The 18787-nt window shown below is 42.2% G+C and overlaps 1 protein-coding gene across 3 annotated transcripts in view; it reads left to right on the plus strand.

Annotated features, from left to right (window-relative positions):
* Positions 1-18787, plus strand: part of LOC105475347 (solute carrier family 26 member 5) — a 71979-nt gene that overhangs the window by 35642 nt on the left and 17550 nt on the right. For all 3 annotated transcript variants that reach the window (XM_011730523.2, XM_011730527.2, XM_011730524.2), the window contains 5 exons: positions 236-388; positions 10562-10644; positions 15373-15520; positions 16411-16524; positions 17939-18016. In XM_011730523.2, the coding sequence (XP_011728825.1) occupies positions 236-388; positions 10562-10644; positions 15373-15520; positions 16411-16524; positions 17939-18016 (576 nt within the window). The remainder of the gene's footprint in view (positions 1-235; positions 389-10561; positions 10645-15372; positions 15521-16410; positions 16525-17938; positions 18017-18787) is intronic.

Consider the following 18787-nt stretch of genomic DNA (forward strand, 5'->3'; position numbering starts at 1 on the left):
AAAAAAAAAATAAATAACAACTATTTAAAAAAAAAAAAGAGTAACAACTGTAAAGTTGTAGACTGGGTAAAAATACCTCCTAATTGGTGGAAGCTACAAAGAGAGATTTCAGCCTGAGAACTTTTAACTAGAAATACCCAGTGGAATGGCTGATGTGAATTAGTGCACTAGACAGTCTCTGTCTCTCTCAGGGGCAATTTCTTGATGTAAACATCCAGCGTTCACTGTGTTACAGAGTACAGTTGCTGTGTTGCAGAATGTTAAAAACCTCAACGTGTGTTCCCTAGGCGTCGGGCTGATGGTTTTTGGTTTGCTGTTGGGTGGCAAGGAGTTTAATGAGAGATTTAAAGAGAAATTGCCGGCGCCTATTCCTTTAGAGTTCTTTGCGGTAAGTCACCTTGGGTCAATGACCTATTCAGCTTCTACGACTGCATTTACTTATTTCTGTAAGGGATTTTGAAGTGGATGAAAGAAATTTTTTGCTCTCAATTCTGCCAAAAGAAGGTTACAATTTGTCGAAGAAATTTGACAAATTCATTGACAAGAAAGTAAAAAGAAAAAGCCTTAAAACATAGACACAGATGATTTTTTAAATTATATGTAAGACTATACATGAAAATTTTAACATTAATTATAAGTGATGGGGTTATGGAAGATTTTCTCCTCAAATTTTTGTTGGCTAATTCTTTTATAATGAGCACATATTACTTTAGTAACCAAAAAAAAATCCATTTCCGTTTTGACAAAGCAAAGGTTCCCAAACTTTCTCCATCCCTTGACACTCCTAAGCCAAAAGAAATACCTCACAGTTCCATTTATTAAGTAGTTAGTTCCAAACACTTTAATAATATTTATGATTAACAACTTCATAGTTGTTTTTAAAAATATGCACATAAATTGGAATAAAAATATTTTATTATGTTAAGTAACCACAATTATTTAATCATGGAATGCATATGCCTGATGGAAACTGCATAGATCCTCAAATCTCAGAATCAAAAAGGGCACTGCTACCCTCATTTCCTGTTCACATGAATATGTATGTGGTTCCTGCTTTTTCATCACAGCAACCACTGAACACCCAGCTTTGCAAAGATACGGCATTATTGAAAGGAACACAGTATTCAAACTGTGAACTACTGCCAACTAGAAGTTTGCACAGTGCCCAATAGATGTCACTGTTTCACTGGGGACCTTTTAATATCCAAAGTGTCCCATAGAGTGCCCTTGGCATCCTGGGACTTGTTTGCACATGTGTGGGAGCTACAAGGAGAAGAAATGAAGAGTAGGCTGGGTGTGGTGGCTCCACACCTGTAATCCCAGCACTTTGGGAGGCCAAGGCAGGCAGATCACTTGAGACCAGGAGTTCGAGGCCAGCCTGGCCAACATGGTGAAACCCTGTCTCTACTAAAAATACAAAAAATTAGCCAGGTGTGAAATGCACTTGTAAACCCAGCTACTTGGGAGACTGAGGCATAAGAATTGCTTGAACCTGGGAGGCAGAGGTTGCAGTGAGCCAAAATCGCACCTCGCACTCCAGCCTGGGTGACAGAGCAAGATTCTGTCTCAAAACAAATGAAGAGTATGTTTGGGGGTAAAGGACTGGCAAGATGGCCGAATAGGAACAACTCTGGTCTGCAGTTCCCAGCGAGATCAACACAGAAGGCAGGTGATTTCTGCATTTCCAACTGAGGTACCTGGTTCACCTCATTGGGACTGGTTAGACAATGGGTGCAGCCCAGGGAGGGCAAAATGAAGCAGGGTGGGGCATCACCTCACCCAGGAAGCACAAGGAGTCGGGGAACTCCCTCCCTTAGCCAAGGGAAGCTGTGAGGGACTGTGCTGTGAGGAACAGTGCATTCTGGCCCAGACACTATGCTTTTCTCATGATCTTCACAATGCACAGACTAGGAGATTCCCCTGGGTGCCTACACCACCAAGATTCCCTTGGATTTCAAGTACAAAACTGGGCAGCTGTTTGGGCAGACACTGAGCTAGCTACAGGAGTTTTTTTCATACCCCATTGGTGCCTGGAACACCAGTGAGACAGAACCATTCACTCCCCTGAAAAGGGGGCTAAAGCCAGGGAGCCAAGTGGTCTAGCTCCAGCGGATCCCACTCCCACAGAGCCCAGAAAGCTAAGATCCATTGGCTGGAAATTCTCGCTGCCAGCACAGCCGTCTGAAGTCGACCTGGGATGCTCAAACTTGGTAGGGGGAGGGGCACCTGCCATTACTGACTTGAGTAGGCAGTTTTCACCTCACAGTGTAAACAAAGCCACCTGGAAGGTCCAACTGGGTGGATCCCACCATAGCTCAGCAAAGCTGCTGTAGCCAGACTGCTTCTCTAGGTTCCTCCTCTCTGGACAGGGCATCTCTGAAATAAAGGCAGCAGCCACAATCAGGGGCTTATAGGTAAAACTCCCATCTCCCTGGGACAGAGAACCTGGGGGAAGGGGCAGCTGTGGTCACCGCTTCAGCAAACTTAAACATTCCTATCTGCCATCTCTGAAGAGAGCACCAGATCTCCCAGCACAGCATTCGAGCTCTGCTAAGGGACAGACTGCTTTTTCAAGTGGGTCCCTGACCCCCGTAACTCCTAACTGGGAGATACCTCCCAGTAGGGGCCAAAGACACCTCATACAGGAGACCTCTGGCTAGCATCTGGCGGGTGCCCCTCTGGGACAAAACTTTTGGAGGAAGGAATAGGCAGCAATCTTTGCTGTTTTGAGCCTTCACCGGTGATACCCAGGCAAACAGGGTCTGGAGTGGACCTCATCAAACTCCAGCACACCTGCAGCAGAGGAGCCTGTCAGAAGGAAAACTAACAAACAGAAAGGAATAGCATCAACATCAACAAAAAGGACGTCCACACAAAAACCCCATCTAAAGGTCACCAACAGCAAAGACCAAAGGTAGATAAATCCATGAAGATGAGGAACAACCAGTGCAAAAAACTGAAAATTCCAAAAGCCAGAATGCCTCTTCTTCAAAGGATCACAACTCCTCGCCAGCAAGGGAACAAAACTGGATGGAGAATGAGTTTGATGAATGCATAGAAGTAGGCTTCAGAAGGTGGGTAATAACAAACTTCTCCGAGCTAAAGGAACATATTTTAACCCAATGGAAGGAAGCTAAGAACCTTGAAAAAAGGTTACAGGAATTGCTAACTAGAATAACCAGTTTAGAAAAGAACATAAATGACCTAATGGAGCTGAAAAACACAGCACAAGAATTTCGTGAAGCATACACAAGTATCAATAGCCAAATCAATCAAGCAGAAGAAAGGGTATCAGAGATTGAAGATCAACTTAATGAAATAAAGCTTGAAGACAAAATTTGAGGGAAAAAAAGAATGAAAAGGAATGAACAAAGCCTCCAAGAGATATGGGACTATGTGAAAAGACCAAACCTATGTTTGATTGGTGTACCTGAAAGTGACGGAGAGAATGGAACCAAGTTGGAAAACACTCTTCAGGACATTATCCAGGAGAACTTCCCCAACCTAGCAAGACAGGCCAGCATTCAAATTCAGGAAATGCAGAGAACATCACAAAGATGCTCCTCACGAAGAGCAACCCCAAGACACATGATCATCAGATTCACCAAGGTTGAAATGAAGAAAAAAATGTTAAGGGCAGCCAGAGAGAAAGGTCGGGTTACCCACAAAGGGAAGCCCATCAGACTAACAGCAGATCTCTCTGCAGAAACCCTACAAGCTAGAAGAGAGTGAAGGCCAAAATTCAACATTCATAAAGAAAAGAGTTTTCAACCCAGAATTTCATATCCAGCCAAACTAAGCTTCATAAGCGAAGGAGAAATAAAATCTTTCACAGACAAGCAAATGCTGAGAGGTTTTGTCACCACCAGGCCTGCCTTACAAGAGCTCCTGAGGAAGCACTAAATATGGAAAGGAACAACCGGTACCAGCCACTGCAAAAACATACCAAAATGTAAAAACCATCGATACTGTGAAGAAACTGCATCAACTAATGGACAAAATAACCAGCTAGCATCATAATGACAGGATCAAATTCACACATAACAATTTTTTTTTTTTTAAACAAAGTCTTGCTCTTGTTCCCCAGGGTGGAGTGCAATGGCACGATTTTGGTTCACTGCAACCTCCACTTCCTGGGTTCAAGCAATTCTCCTACCTCAGCCTCCTAAGTAGCTGGGATTACAGGTGCCTGCCACCACGCCTGGCTAATTTTTGTATTGTTAGTAGAGATGGAGTTTCACAATGTTGGCCACGCTGGTCTCGAACTCCTGACCTCAGGTGATCCGCCTGCCTCAGCCTCCCAAAGTGCTAGGATTGCAGGCATGAGTCACCACACCTGGCCCACACATAACAATGTTAACCTTAAATGTAAATGGGCTAAATGCCCCAATTGAAAGACACAGACTGGCAAATTGGATAAAGAGTCAAAACCCATCAGTGTGCTGTATTCAGGAGACTCATCTCATGTACAAAGACACACATAGGCTCAAAATAAAGGGATGGTGGAAGATTTACCAAGCAAATGAAAAGCAAAAAACAAAAAATAAAAATAAAGAAAAACAGAGGGTTGCAATTCTAGTCTCTGATAAAACAGACTTTAAACCAACAAAGATCAAAAAAAGACAAAGAAGGGCATTACATAATGATAAAGAGACCAATGCAGCAAGAAGAGCTAACTATCCTAAATATATATGCACCCAATACAGGAGCACCCAGATTCATGAAGCAAAGTCCTTAGAGACCTACAAAGAGACTTAGACTCCCACACAATAATAGTGGGAGACTTTAACACCCCACTGTCAATATTAGACAGGTCAGTGACACAGAAAATTAACAAGCATATTCAGGACTTCAATTCAGCTCTGGACCAAGCAAACGTAATAGACATCTGCAGAACTCTGCACCCCAAATCAACAGAATATACATTCTTCTCAGCGCCACATCACACTTATTATAATATTGACCTCATGATTGGAAGTAAAACACTCCTCAGCAAATGCAAAAGAACAGAAATCATAACAAACAGTCTCTCAGACCACAGTGCAGTCAAATTAGAACTCACGATTAAGAAACTCACTCAAGGCTGGGCGCGGTGGCTCAAGCCTGTAATCCCAGCACTTTGGGAGGCCGAGACGGGCGGATCACTAGGTCAGGAGATCGAGACCATCCTGGCTAACAGGGTGAAACCCCGTCTCTACTAAAAAATACAAAAAGCTAGCCGGGCGACGTGGCGGGCGCCTGTAGTCCCAGCTACTCGGGAGGCTGAGGCAGGAGAATGGTGTGAACCCGGGAGGCGGAGCTTGCAGTGAGCTGAGATCCGGCCACTGCACTCCAGCCCAGGGACAGAGCGAGACTCCGTCTCAAAAAAAAAAAAAAAAAAAAAAAGAAACTCACTCAAAACTGCACAACTACATGGAAACTGAAAAAAAGGGGCCTGCTCCTGAATGACTACTGGGTAAATAACAGTATTAAGGCAGAAATAAATAAGTTATTTGAAACCAATGAGAACAAAGACACAACATACCAGAATCTCTGGGGCACAGCTAATGCAGCGGTTAGAGGGAAATTTATAGCACTAAATGCCCACAGGAGAAAGTGGGAAAATCTAAAATCGACACCCTAACATCACAATTTAAATAACTAGAGAAGCAAGAGCAAACAAATCCAAAAGCTAGCAGAAGACAAGTGATAACTAAGATCAGAGCAGAACTGAAGGAGGTAGAGACAAGAAAAACTCTTCAAAAAAATCAATGAATCCAGGAGCTGGTTTTCTGAAAAGATTAACAAAATAGACCATTAGCCAGACTAATAAAGAAGAAAAGACAGAAGCATCAAATAGACACAATAAAAAATGAGAAAGGGGATATCACCACTGATCCCACAGAAATACAAACTACTGGCCGGGCACGGTGGCTCACGCCTGTAATCCCAGCACTTTGGGAGACCGAGGCAGGTGAATCACAAGGTCAAGAGATCAAGACCGTATTGGCCAACATGGAGAAACCCCCTCTGTATTAAAAATAAAAAAAATTAGCTGGACATGGTGTCCCACGCCTGTAGTGCCAGCTACTAGGAAGGTTGAGGCAGAAGAATCGCTTGACCTGGGAGGCAGAAGTTGCAGTGAGCCAAGATCAAACCACTGTACTCCAGCCCGGGCAACTGAGTGAGAATGAGACTCTGTCTCAATAACAACAACAAAAAAAACTACCATCAGAGAATACTATAAACACCTCTATGTAAATTAACTAGAAAATCTAGAAGAAATGGATAAATTCCTGGACACATACACCCTCCCAAGACTAAACCAGAAAGAAGTTGAATCCCTGAATAGACCAATAACAAATTCTGAAATTGAGGCAGCGATTAATAGCCTACCAACCAATAAAAAAAAACTCCAGGACCAGACGAATTCACAGCCGAATTCTACCAGAGGTACAAGGAGGAGCTGGTACCATTCCTTCTGAAACTATTCCAAACAATAGAAAAAGAGGGAATCCTCCCTAACTCATTTTATGAGGCCAACATCATCCTGATACCAACACCTGGCAGAGACACAACAACAAAAAAAAGAAAATTTCAGGCCAACATCCCTGATGAACATCAATGCAAAAATCCTCAAAAAAATACTGGCAGACTGAATCCAGGAGCACATTAAAAAGCTTATCCACCATGATCAAGTCAGGTTCATCCCTGGGATGCAAGGCTTGTTCAACATACGCAAATCAGTAAACATAGCCCATCACATAAACAAAACCAATGACAAAAACCACATGATTATGTCAATAGATGCAGAAAAGGCCTTCGAGAAAATTCAACAGCCTTCGAGCTAAAAACTCTCAAATGAGGTATTGATGGAACATATCAAAATAATAAGAACTATTTATGACAAACCCACAGCCAATATTGCACTGAATAGACAAAAACCGGAAGCATTCCCTTTGAAAACCAGCATGAGATAAGGATGCCCTCTCTCACTACTCCTATTCAACATAGTATTGGAACTTCTGGCCAGGACAATCAGGCAAGAGAAAGAAATAAAGGGTATTCAAATAGGAAGAGAGGAAGTCAAATTGTCTCTGTTTGCAGGTGACATGATTGTATATTTAGAAAAACCCATCATCTCAGCCCAAAGCCTCCTTAAGCTGATAAGCAACTTCAGCAAAGTCTTGGGAAACAAAATCAATGTGCAAAAATCACAAGTATTCCTATACATCAAAAATAAACAGCCAAATCATGAGTGAACTCCCATTCACAATTGCTACAAACAGAATAAAATACCTAGGAATCCAACTTACAAGGGATGTGAAGGACCTCTTCAAGGAGAACTATAAATCAGAGAGGACACAAACAAATGGAAAAACATTCCATGCTCATGGATAGGAAGAATCAATATCGTGAAAATAGTCATACTGCCCAAAGTAATTTATACATTCAATGCTATCCCCATCAAGCTGCTATTGACTTTCTTCACAGAATTGGAAAACACTACTTTAAATTTCATATGGGACCAAAAAAGGGCCCGCATAGCCAAGACAATCCTAAGCAAAAAGAACAAAGCTGGAGGCATCACGCTACCTGACTTCAAACTATACTGCAAGGCTACAGTAACCAAAACAGCATGGTACTGGTACCAAAACAGATATATAGACCTGTGGAACAGAACAGAGGCCTCAGAAATAATGCCACACATCTACAACCATCTGATCTTTGACAAACCTGACAAAAACAAGCAATGGGGAAATGATTCCCTATTTAGTAAATGGTGTTGGGAAAACTGACTAGCCATATGCAGAAAACTGAAACTGAACCCCTTTTTTACACCTTATACAAAAATTAACTCAAGATGGATTAAAGACTTAAACGTTAAGACCTACAACCATAAAAACCCTGGAAGAAAACCTAGATAGTACCATTCAGGACACTGGCATGGGCAAAGACTTCATGACTAAAACAAAAAAAGCAATGGCAACAAAAGCCAAAATTGACAAATGGAATCTAATTAAACTAAAGAGCTTCTGCACAGCAAAAGAAGCTATCAGCAGAGTGAACAGGTAGCCTACAGAATGGGAGAAAATTTTTGCAACCTGTCCATCTGACATAGGGCTAATATCCAGAATCTACAAGGAACTTAAACAAATTTACAAGAAAGAAATAACCCCATCAAAAAGTGGGCAAAGGATATGAATAGACACTTTTCAAAAGAAGACATTTATACAGGCAACAAACATATGAAAAAAAACTCATCATCACTGGTCATTAGAGAAATGCACATCAAAACCATAATGGGATACCATCTCATGCCAGTTAGAATGGTGGTCATTAAAAAGTCAGGAAACAACAGATGCTGGAGAGGGTGTGGAGAAATAGGAATGCTTTTACACTGTTGGTGGGAGTGTAAATTAGTTCAACCATTGTGGAAGACAGTGTGGCGATTCCTCAAGGATCTAGAACCAGAACTACCATTTGACCCAGCAATCCCATTACTGGGTATATACCCAAAGGATTATAAATCATTCTACTATAAAGACACATCCACATGTGTTTATTGTAGCACTATTCACAATAGCAAAGACTTGGAACCAACCCAAATGCCCATCAATGATAGACTAAATAAAGAAAATGTGGCACATATATACCATGGAGTACTATGCAGCCATAAAAAAGGATGAGTTCCTGTCCTTCGCAGGGACATGGATGAAGCTGGAAACCATCATTCTCAGCAAACTAACACAGGAACAGAAAACCAAACACCGCATGTTCTCACTCACAAGTGGGAGTTGAACAATGAGAACACATGGACACAAGGAGGGGAACATCACACACTGGGGCCTGTCCATGGGTGGGAGGCATAAGGAGGGATTGCATTAGGAGAAATACCTAATGTAGATGACGGGTTTATGGGTGCAGCAAACCACCATGGCACATGTATACCTATGTAACAGACCTGCACGTTCTGCACATGTATCCCAGAACTTAAAGTATAATAAAATTAAAAATTTAAAAATTTAAAAAATGAAGAGTATAGGTGTCTGATCCAAATTATAGCAAAAAGTTCTAGCTATGAAAACAACTGGCTGGTGTAGCTCACAAGGAAACCAATACCTTCAAACTTTTTCTTTTTTTCAGTCTTGTCTATATGGCATTAGTACCTTTTAACAGGCAAAACAAAACAAAATGTATCTCTAACAGTTTCAAAACCTCTTCTCTCACTGGGGCTAGGCACAGAGTTCCCGTTTTGACTTCGAGTACAGCAAAAGGTTCTGAGCACCCTTGCGAGGGAAAGAAGGCAGGCAAGCCCCAGTTATGAAGTAAATGACACAGCTTGCCTCTCCTGCTTTGGGTTACTAATTCTGTTTCCTAGATTCCCTTTAAAGACTTTTCCATGTTTCCCAGGGTAATGGTTTCCCAGAATTCTAGAAAGTTTAGGGACAGCGTCTTTATGACTCCCTTTAAGTGTCAAATTTATTTTTTATTATAAAAATATTTTTTGAGTTTTACATTCAATTTTATAATACATCTATTTGTGTTGATAAGAAAACAATGGTTTAAATTACTTACCACTGTATAAAAGTAAAGCTCCAGGAGCTTAAGCCATATATATTGTGTGGATTTAAATATTCGAGGCACTCTCCTAGTTAGAGATGCACAAAAAATGCAATTAAGGGTGATGAAAATAATTGTCTTCAACAGAAAAGGATCCTTCCATCAAAAGAGCCAGAATCCCCCATGCCCCTGGTCTCCCAGGCTGCTGTTTCTGATAATAAGCTTACCTTATTATTTGTTTCCTGCAGTGGCCCTCCTCAGGAGGGACTGGCTTCCTTCCCTGGCCAGCTCTGATTTCTTCTCTGTTGGATAACTCTCTCAGAAAACTCTATAGGCAATAGTTCCTGGGCATGGAGCAAATTGCTATCTCACCTTTTGTTATGTTTCTCTTGTAACTCATTAGGGATTGTACTTTACACCCCAAGTAAATCTATGCCCTGCCAATCCAGGATGGCCTTATGTACTGTGACCCTCTGTTTGATGTACAGTTCTACCCTTACTTTGTAGCTGAAATGGGAGGAGACAGCTATGGGTTGCTGCTGGGGCCCTATCACCACACTTGGGGTTGCTGTCCTGGAAACAGGATCACCAGGAGGATTCTAAATCCAGACGTATGTTTTGTAATCATACAGTGTCATTTTACCACCCTCAAAGTACAGAGTTAAATATCCTTTATTTATAACGTTGTGGCCACAGACTCATTTCACCACCCTAAAGGTAAGGTCAACGTTTGAAAGGCTTTATGACCTTTTTCTGTTGCAGTCAATTAGCCAGACACCTCAGTGGAGAAAAGGACAAAGCATGAAGAAAATTCCAGGACATAAACTGTAGAGTTCATTTTAATTATGTGGGGTGGGTCATTAAGAGAAGTTAGAATTGTTGAAGCTAATGGTAATTCTTTTTAAATCTGAATGTTAAAAGTGAGAATAGATTTGACTTGACTAACATATTTGAAGCTGATTTTTGCAGTATTTGAACATTCATCTCTAAAGGTGCATTTGGATTTGTGTCTTTTTAGGTGGTAATGGGAACTGGCATTTCAGCTGGGTTTAACTTGAAAGAATCATACAATGTGGATGTCGTTGGAACACTTCCTCTAGGGTAGGAAAGTAGTTTTAAGTAACCATGTGACTGAAATAATCAATGGATCTATTGCCTCTAACTCTTACTTTAGTACCCTTGCAATGAAAAATAATCATTGGGTGCATTTTATTTTTAGTATTATTGTAGTAAAAAACACATAACAAAATTTTGTCTAAATCTTTTTTTTTTTTTTTTTGAGACGATGTCTCACTCTGTCACCCAGGCTGTAGTGCAGTGGCACCGTCTCAGCTCACTGCAACCTCTGTCTCCCGAGTTGAAGCGATTCTCCTGCCTCAGCTTCCCAAGTAGCTGGGATTACAGGCGTGTGCTGTCACACCCGGCTAATTTTTTTTTTTTTTTTTTTTTTTTTTTTAAGACAAAGTCTCACTCTGTCACCCAGGCTGGAGTGCAGTGGCGCGATCTCAGTTCGCTGCAAGCTCCACCTCCTGGGTTCATGCCATTCTCCTGCCTCAGCCTCCCAAGTAGCTGGGACTATAGGCTCCCGCCACCACGCCCAGCTAATTTTTTGTGTTTTTAATAGAGACAGAGTTTCACCGTGTTAGCCAGGATGGTCTCAATCTCCTGATCTCGTGATACACCCGCCTCAGCCTCCCAAGTGCTGGGATTACAGGCGTGAGCCACCGCGCCCGGCTAATTTTTGTATTTTTAGTAGAGACGGGGTTTCTCCATGTTGGCCAGGCTGGTCTCAAATTGCTGACCTCAGATGATCTGCCCACCTCAGCTTCCCAAAGTGCTGGGATTGCAGGTGTGAGCCACTGCGCCTGGCTTTTTTTTTTTTTTTTTTTTTGAGACCGAGTCTCACTCTTTTGCCCAGGCTAGAGTGCAATGGCATAATCTCGGCTCACTGCAACCTCTGCCTCCAGGGTTCAAGTGATTCTCCTGCCTCAGCCTCCTGAGTATCTGGAATTATCTGTGTGCCACCACACACAACTAATTTTTGTATTTTTAATAGAGACAGGGTTTCACCATGTTGGCCAGGCTGGTCTCGAACTCCTGACCTCAAGTGATCCACTCAGCTCAGCCTCCCAAAGTGCTGGGATTATAGGCATGAGCCACCGTGCCCAGCCAATCTTAATCATTTTTAAGTGTACATTTCGGTAGTGTTAAATATATTCCCATTATTGTAAAACAGATCTCCAGAACTTTTTCACCTTGCAAATCTACAACTCTGTACCCCTGAAACAAGAGCTTCCTCTTTTCTTCTTCCCCCAGCCCCTACTAACCACCATTCATCTTTCTGTTTTTATGAATTTGACTTCTCTAGATACCTCATGTAAGTGGAATCATACAACATTTGTCTTTTTGTGACTGGCTTATTTCAGTTAGCATAGTGTCTTCAGAGTTTGTCTATATTGTAGCATATGACAGTATTTTCTTCCCTTTTTAAGGCTGAATAATATTCCATTGTGGATATATACTGTATTTTATTTCTCCATGCATCCATTGATGAGCATGTGGGTCGCCTTTACCTCTTGGCTATTGTGAATATTCCTGCTGTGGATATGGGTGTGCAAATATGTCTTTGAGACCTTTCTTTCAGTTCTTTTGGGTATATACCTGCAAGTGGGATTGCTGGATCTGTTTTTACTTTCTTGAGAGGCTTTCATACTGTTTCCCATAGCAGTTACACCATTTTACAATCCCACCAATAGTGTGGTTTTCTGTTTTCTTTTGTTTTCCTAAATTTAATAGTTTTAAAAATCTCTCCTTGACTGACATAGGATTTAAGAGCAAAACAACCTAAATCCTAGCCTGCCACGTACTAGCTGTGTGACCTTAAGCAGGCCACTTATCTTCTCAAAGCCTCGTTTCCTCGCCTGCCAGATGGGCGTGGTAATTAGTGCTTATCTCAAGGGCAGTTGTGAGAACTACAGGAGATAATGCATGGAAGGCAGTGAGTGAACACCTGAACACACAGCATTCAAGTCATGTGAATTACTTATTAGTAATGGGTTCTAAGACTGTTATTTCAATGAGTTTTTAGTTTCTAATCATGTTACTTCTTTGCTTCATCTATATTTTCTAACTGTACATTTTAGAAACATATTATTGGCCAGGCATGGTGGCAGACACCTATAATCCCAGCACTTTAGGAGGCCAAGGCAGGCGAATCACGAGGTCAGGAGTTCCAGACCAGCCTGGCAAACAGGGTGAAACCCCGTCTCTAGTAAAAATACAAAAATTAGCTGGGTGCGGTGGCAGGCGCTCCTAGCTACTTGGGAGGCTGAGCAGGAGAATCACTTGAAACTGGAAGGCAGAGGTTGCAGTGAGCCAGGATCACACATGCCATGGCACTCTAGCCTGGGCAATAAGAGTGAAACACATCGCAAAAAAAAAAAATATATATATATATATATATATCTCTCTCTACTTGTCACTATAATTTCTACTTAATACCTTCCTTTTCCTATTGCATTGTACTCAAACATACTGCTTCCCTTCTATATGTGACAGCTTAACTTAAAAAAAAAAAAAAGACTTTACATTTCTGGAAATTGGCTACCCAGAAACCTTATCTTTCTGGAACATTGCCCAAAACCAAGTAGGTAACAAATACCTACCTACCTATCTACATACAATCATACCATTTCAGTTACCTGTGAGTCTTATTGCTCCACTGATAACAGACTACCCCAAAACAGTGACTTAAAATAGCCGCCATTAATTTGCTCATAATTATTTAGTCTAGGTTTGGCTCAGTTGGGTGGTTCTTTGGCAGGTCTCACTTGGGGTTTTTTATGCATCTGCAGATGTCTGCAGGTGTGACTAGTGTTGGAGGATCCAAGAAGGCTTCACTCACATGTCTGACACTTCAGCTGGAGTGACTGGAACAGGTGAGGGCTGGCTGGCATGTTCTCTACAAGTGGTATCTTCAGCAGCATTGCCAGACCTCTTTACATGGGGGCTCAGAGCAACAGGAAAGAAAAGCAGAGAATTTACCAGGCCTCTTAAGGCACTCATACAGCATCACTTCCACCACATGCTGTTGCTCAAAGCAAATCATGAGGCCAGCCCAGATATAGCTGGAGGGGAAACAGATTCCACATCTAGATTGGGGGAGTGTCATGCACATGTAATTACGTATGGGAGGAATGGAAGCAAACTACCACGCTTCTATGTACACATACATACACATATAAATGCATCTACTATAGACAAGCAGGTTCTTCGTGGTTTTGTCATACTTGGTAGATGAGCAGTGCATTTTGCAGTGCTCAGAAAGTGACAGTTGACTATTAAAGATCCCAGTCATAGCACTGTATCCTGTTTTCTTGTTTGTTTATTTACTTTCCTTAACTCATTCCAAAATATGTCCTTTTCTTATATTCTTATTCCCTTAGGCCCAAACCTGCTCCTAGGCCTTCCCTCTTAGTTCATGCCTTTGCAGCAAACAGCAGGGAAGGACAACAGATTTTATAGTCAGACCCCCCAGGTTTGACTCCCTGCTCCATTTTGGAAAATCACTTAACGTCTGTCAAAATCCATTTATTCATCTATAAAATGGGATAATAGTGGAACCTATGTAATGGGAGTGCTGTGAGGAAAAATGAGACGACTTATGTAAAGTATGTAGCAGGTAAACTCACCTTAATAGACACTAGGTTCCTTTCCCTTTCTTCCGCTCTTTCCTTACTCCATGACGTGAAACATCCCTTCCGTCACTGCGCTATGACGTAGTAAGAGAAATAGCTGTAGCCAAGCAGGTTCTTCATGGTTTTGTTGTACTTGGTAGATGAGCTGCTTGTCCTTGTACAAGTTGCTGAACCCCACTATGCCTCATTTTCTTCATCTGTAAAATTATAATGGTGCCTAGTTCACTGGGCCATTGAAAATAATTAAATGAGCACAGAACCTGGCAAAGAGAAGGCACGTAATGAATGCTTGTTATTGTAATAATTATAATTATTAGTATCAGTTAAGTTATTGCTATTATTGTTTAGCCCAATGCCTTGAATTGGAGCAGAATGTCTGAAAATTCCTATTGCCCACTTCTCCCCATAACATGCTAGGGAATCCCTATTCTGTTTCTTTAGGATAAGAATCCCAGACTACAAGTATGTACCACAAAAGCTGGGTTCTCCATTGTGGGATTCCAGGAGTCATACTTTTGTCTCCTCCAAATTCAAAAGATTCCTAGGTGACACCCAAGGAGTATAATCTTCTGCTGCTCCCTTCCCGTGTTACAAACTCAGCTAATTGGTTAGGAAAAAAAAAAAAAAAAAAACAGGAAGAGGTAGCAGACTCAGAGTCCTTACATCAGATGACAAGGGGGAGAAGTATGGGGTGCCTAGCATTGCCAGGACATTAATTCTCCTCTAAGGTAGCCCTTAGACTACGCTCCTCCCCATCCCAGGACTTGGGTTCAGATGCCTGGTGGCATCCGAGCACTTTGCTGACCCTCTCTTCTTCCTGCTTTCTGTGTCTTACACTTGCCATTACGGTACCATGAGGTATGAGGTTACTCCTTTTATAAATAAAACGGCATCTGATGTCTTCTGATAACCCATCCAGGTAGAAAGCTGCACTCTGCAGTTTGAGCCTGAAAAGATCCTCTCTGTGTCAAGGAGGGCCCTCCTTTTTTGCTAACCAGAGCAAATAAGTACCCAAACATTGATCACCTCATTTGCAGATAATACCCCCCTAAAATGCTTCCCTGCAGTCGCAGGGTTTTTTTTCTTTTCCCTTGTGGTCACAACACAAGTTAAAGTCAGCTTGACTTTTCAGGCTGCTACCTCCAGCCAATCCGGACACCAGCCTCTTCCACCTTGTGTACGTAGATGCCATTGCCATAGCCATCGTTGGATTTTCAGTGACCATCTCCATGGCCAAGACCTTAGCAAATAAACATGGCTACCAGGTTGACGGCAATCAGGTAAAGATAATCAGTTTCCTGCAGATGTTTCATAGCAGTACAATCACCAGCGTCGATTGTGGAAGTCACAAGAACTAATCTATCTTGGTAGAAAAACTTTTTTTTACTGGTGATTGTTGTATCTGAAGCATGTATTTATTCAACCTGTAATGTTATCCCTATTCTTAAAGCTCACAGCTTAGAATTAAATGTTTTTCCAGGGCGTTTTTGCTCCCCAGGAAGGCTTATCTTTGTTCATTAGAAGTTGGGTATATGATTCATCACTAACTCCACAATATTCTCTTTGTCACCTACTTTATAACACAGCCATAGATAAGGTGTTTAATCCAAACACTGTGACCTATAATGTTGACATAACAATGTCTATTTCAATACCTTATGTGTTCTAAGGAGAAACTAGATGCTCCACATTCATCTGAGATGCAGTTGTCAAACTAGAAATACCCAAAGTAAACCTAAGAGCAGGACTCGCCCCAGGAAGACACTGGCATGTATTCATTGACGAGCAATAGCCCAGGCATTAAAAAGATGCCAAGAGTCCTATACAACAATAACTTTCTCTTCGGCAATAAAAATAGTTTATCCCTTTTCGTGCAGTTTTCTTCTTAAGCATTAAGAAGATTTTGTAGAGGATGTGTTTGGAAAGAAGGAGGCTAAGCAGGGAGCTCAGCATTTATCTCTGACGAAATAAAAATTCAAAGCGTTTCCTCCCCCCACTGTAAAATATGCCATAATTCCTATTTTGAACTCATGCTAAACAAATTCTTACATCTGAAAGGAAAATGAAGAGATAGACTGTAGTGCTGACAATGTGTATTAAATGGGCTATTACGCTTTTTTTTCCTGAAGAATGACCTATCTCTTTTGTGTTTTGTTTCTACATGGAAAAGGAGCTCATTGCCCTGGGACTGTGCAATTCCATTGGCTCACTCTTCCAGACCTTTTCAATTTCATGCTCCTTGTCTCGAAGCCTTGTTCAGGAGGGAACTGGTGGGAAGACACAGGTGTGTAGATAACAGGCCTCTAAGACCTGGTGATATGGGTGGTAATTAAATTTTAATCTTTTGATTATATTCTGAACCCAAACAAAGCTACTCTGCCGGCCGGGCGCAGTGGCTCAAGCCTGTAATCCCAGCACTTTGGGAGGCCGAGACGGGTGGATCATGAGGTCAGGAGATCGAGACCATCCTGGCTAACATGGTGAAACCGCGTCTCTACTAAAAAATACAAAAAAACTAGCCGGGCGAGGTGGCGGGCGCCTGTAGTCCCAGCTACTTGGGACGCTGAGGCAGGAGAATGGCCTGAATCCGGGAGGCGGAGCTTGCAGTGAGCTGAGATCTGGCCACTGCACTCCAGCCTGGGCGACAGAGCAAGACTCCGTCCCAAAAAAAAAAAAAAAAGCTACTCTGCCTGCAGATCCATGCTCCAATGAGCTGTATAGTGAATCAGAGAAAGGCATGGTTGGTTGAAGTGAATCACAAGGAACTGAATCTATAGGAAAGAGGTATATTCTCCAGTTAAATTGGAAAGTTATGCAACGCTCGGCTACCAGTCAACCTCAAAGTTCAGACATGGGATGTTGTTCATGAAAGCCTGAGACTGAGTGTGGGCAGTATGCCAGCACCATCCAGTAGAACTTTCCACAGTGATGGAAATGTTCCATATCTGCACTGTCCAATATGGCAGCCACTAGCAACATGTGGCTCTTGAGCACTTGAAATGTGGTTAGTTCGACCAAGACCTGACTTAATTTTTAAAAATGTAAATGGCCGGCAGGGTGCAGTGGCTCACACATGTAATCCCAGCACTTTGGGAGGCCTAGGCGGGCGGATCACGAGGTCAGGAAATCGAGACCATCCTGGCCAACATGGTGAAACCCTGTCTCTACTAAAAATACAAAAATTAGCTGGGCATGATGGCGGGCGCCTGTAGTCCCAGCTACTCGGAAGGCTGAGACAGGAGAATCACTTGAACCTGGGAGGCAGAGGTTGCAGTGAGCCGAGGTTGTGCCACTACACTCCACCCTGGCAACAGATACTCTGTCTCAAAAAAAAAAAAAAAGAAATGACCACATGTGGCTACTGGCTCCATTATTGGACAACAGACACTTATCTGAACTCTTCTGGTGGCCTTTGTGGGTCTCAGATTGACACCAGACATCTTTTCCCCACCTCCGGAAAGGGCATTTTAATTAGGATATTTCAGCATTTCAGCTTCCATTTAAAAGCTGTAAGAAGAACCAAAACTTCAGAGAGGGAGTGGGATGGAGCTATAGGTACGTAGTGGTTTAGTTGACTTATTTGAATGCTTATTTTCTTGATCTTCCCATAGTAATTATCAAAAGAATAAAACCGACTTATGCCCTGCCTCTTATTCAGGTCTCCTAAAAGCCCCCTCCATGTGTCTTCTCCCATTCAGCTTGCAGGTTGTTTGGCCTCATTAATGATTCTGCTGGTCATATTAGCAACTGGATTCCTCTTTGAATCATTGCCCCAGGTGTGTATAATGTGGACTTGGGTGAAGTTTTTTTCATGTGTAGAGATTTTGCTATTTTATTTGTTTATGTTATTATGGCTATATTAGGGTTATTTACTGTAACCCTCACAGGATGGCATGAGAAAGGGCCAAGGCTAGGACCAAGATCTTGCTCTGTAACCTACTGACAGCTGCCTGCAGGAACTGGGGAAAGCCATCTTAACTCCTCTGGGTCTCAGTTTCCTTATCTGCAGCGTCAGAGTTTGGACTGGCTGATCTTGAACGTCCCTTCTCTCTTTGACCTTCTATGACCTTATACTTTCATAAAAAAATCTGAGGTGGCCTATACTCATAAGATAGTTACATGATGATACATTTAATCTAGTAGAGATCAGAAACCATATAGAGTAGAGACGATCATAATGTAGAAAGACCATAGGTGAAATAATTCCTTGAGTACCAAGTTTAATTCTGAACCTCTTGGCCACCATGCAGGTTTGCTATTAGGATATCAGACTGATTTCCGGCCGGGTGTGGTGGTTCACACCTGCAATTGGCATTTTGAGAGACCGAGGCGGGCGGATCACCTGCAGTTAGGAGTTCAAGACCATCCTGGCCAATATGGTGAAACCCTGTCTCTACTAGAAATACAAAAATTAACTGAGTGTGGTGGCATGTGCTTGTTGTCTCAGCTACTCTACTCAGAAGGCTGAGGCAGGAGAATTGTTTGAACCTGGGAGGCAGAGGTTGCAGTGAGCCAAGATTGCACTACTGCCGGGCGCGGTGGCTCAA

The sequence above is a fragment of the Macaca nemestrina genome, chromosome 4 (assembly GCF_043159975.1).
Source record: "Macaca nemestrina isolate mMacNem1 chromosome 4, mMacNem.hap1, whole genome shotgun sequence".
Taxonomy (NCBI): domain Eukaryota; kingdom Metazoa; phylum Chordata; class Mammalia; order Primates; family Cercopithecidae; genus Macaca; species Macaca nemestrina.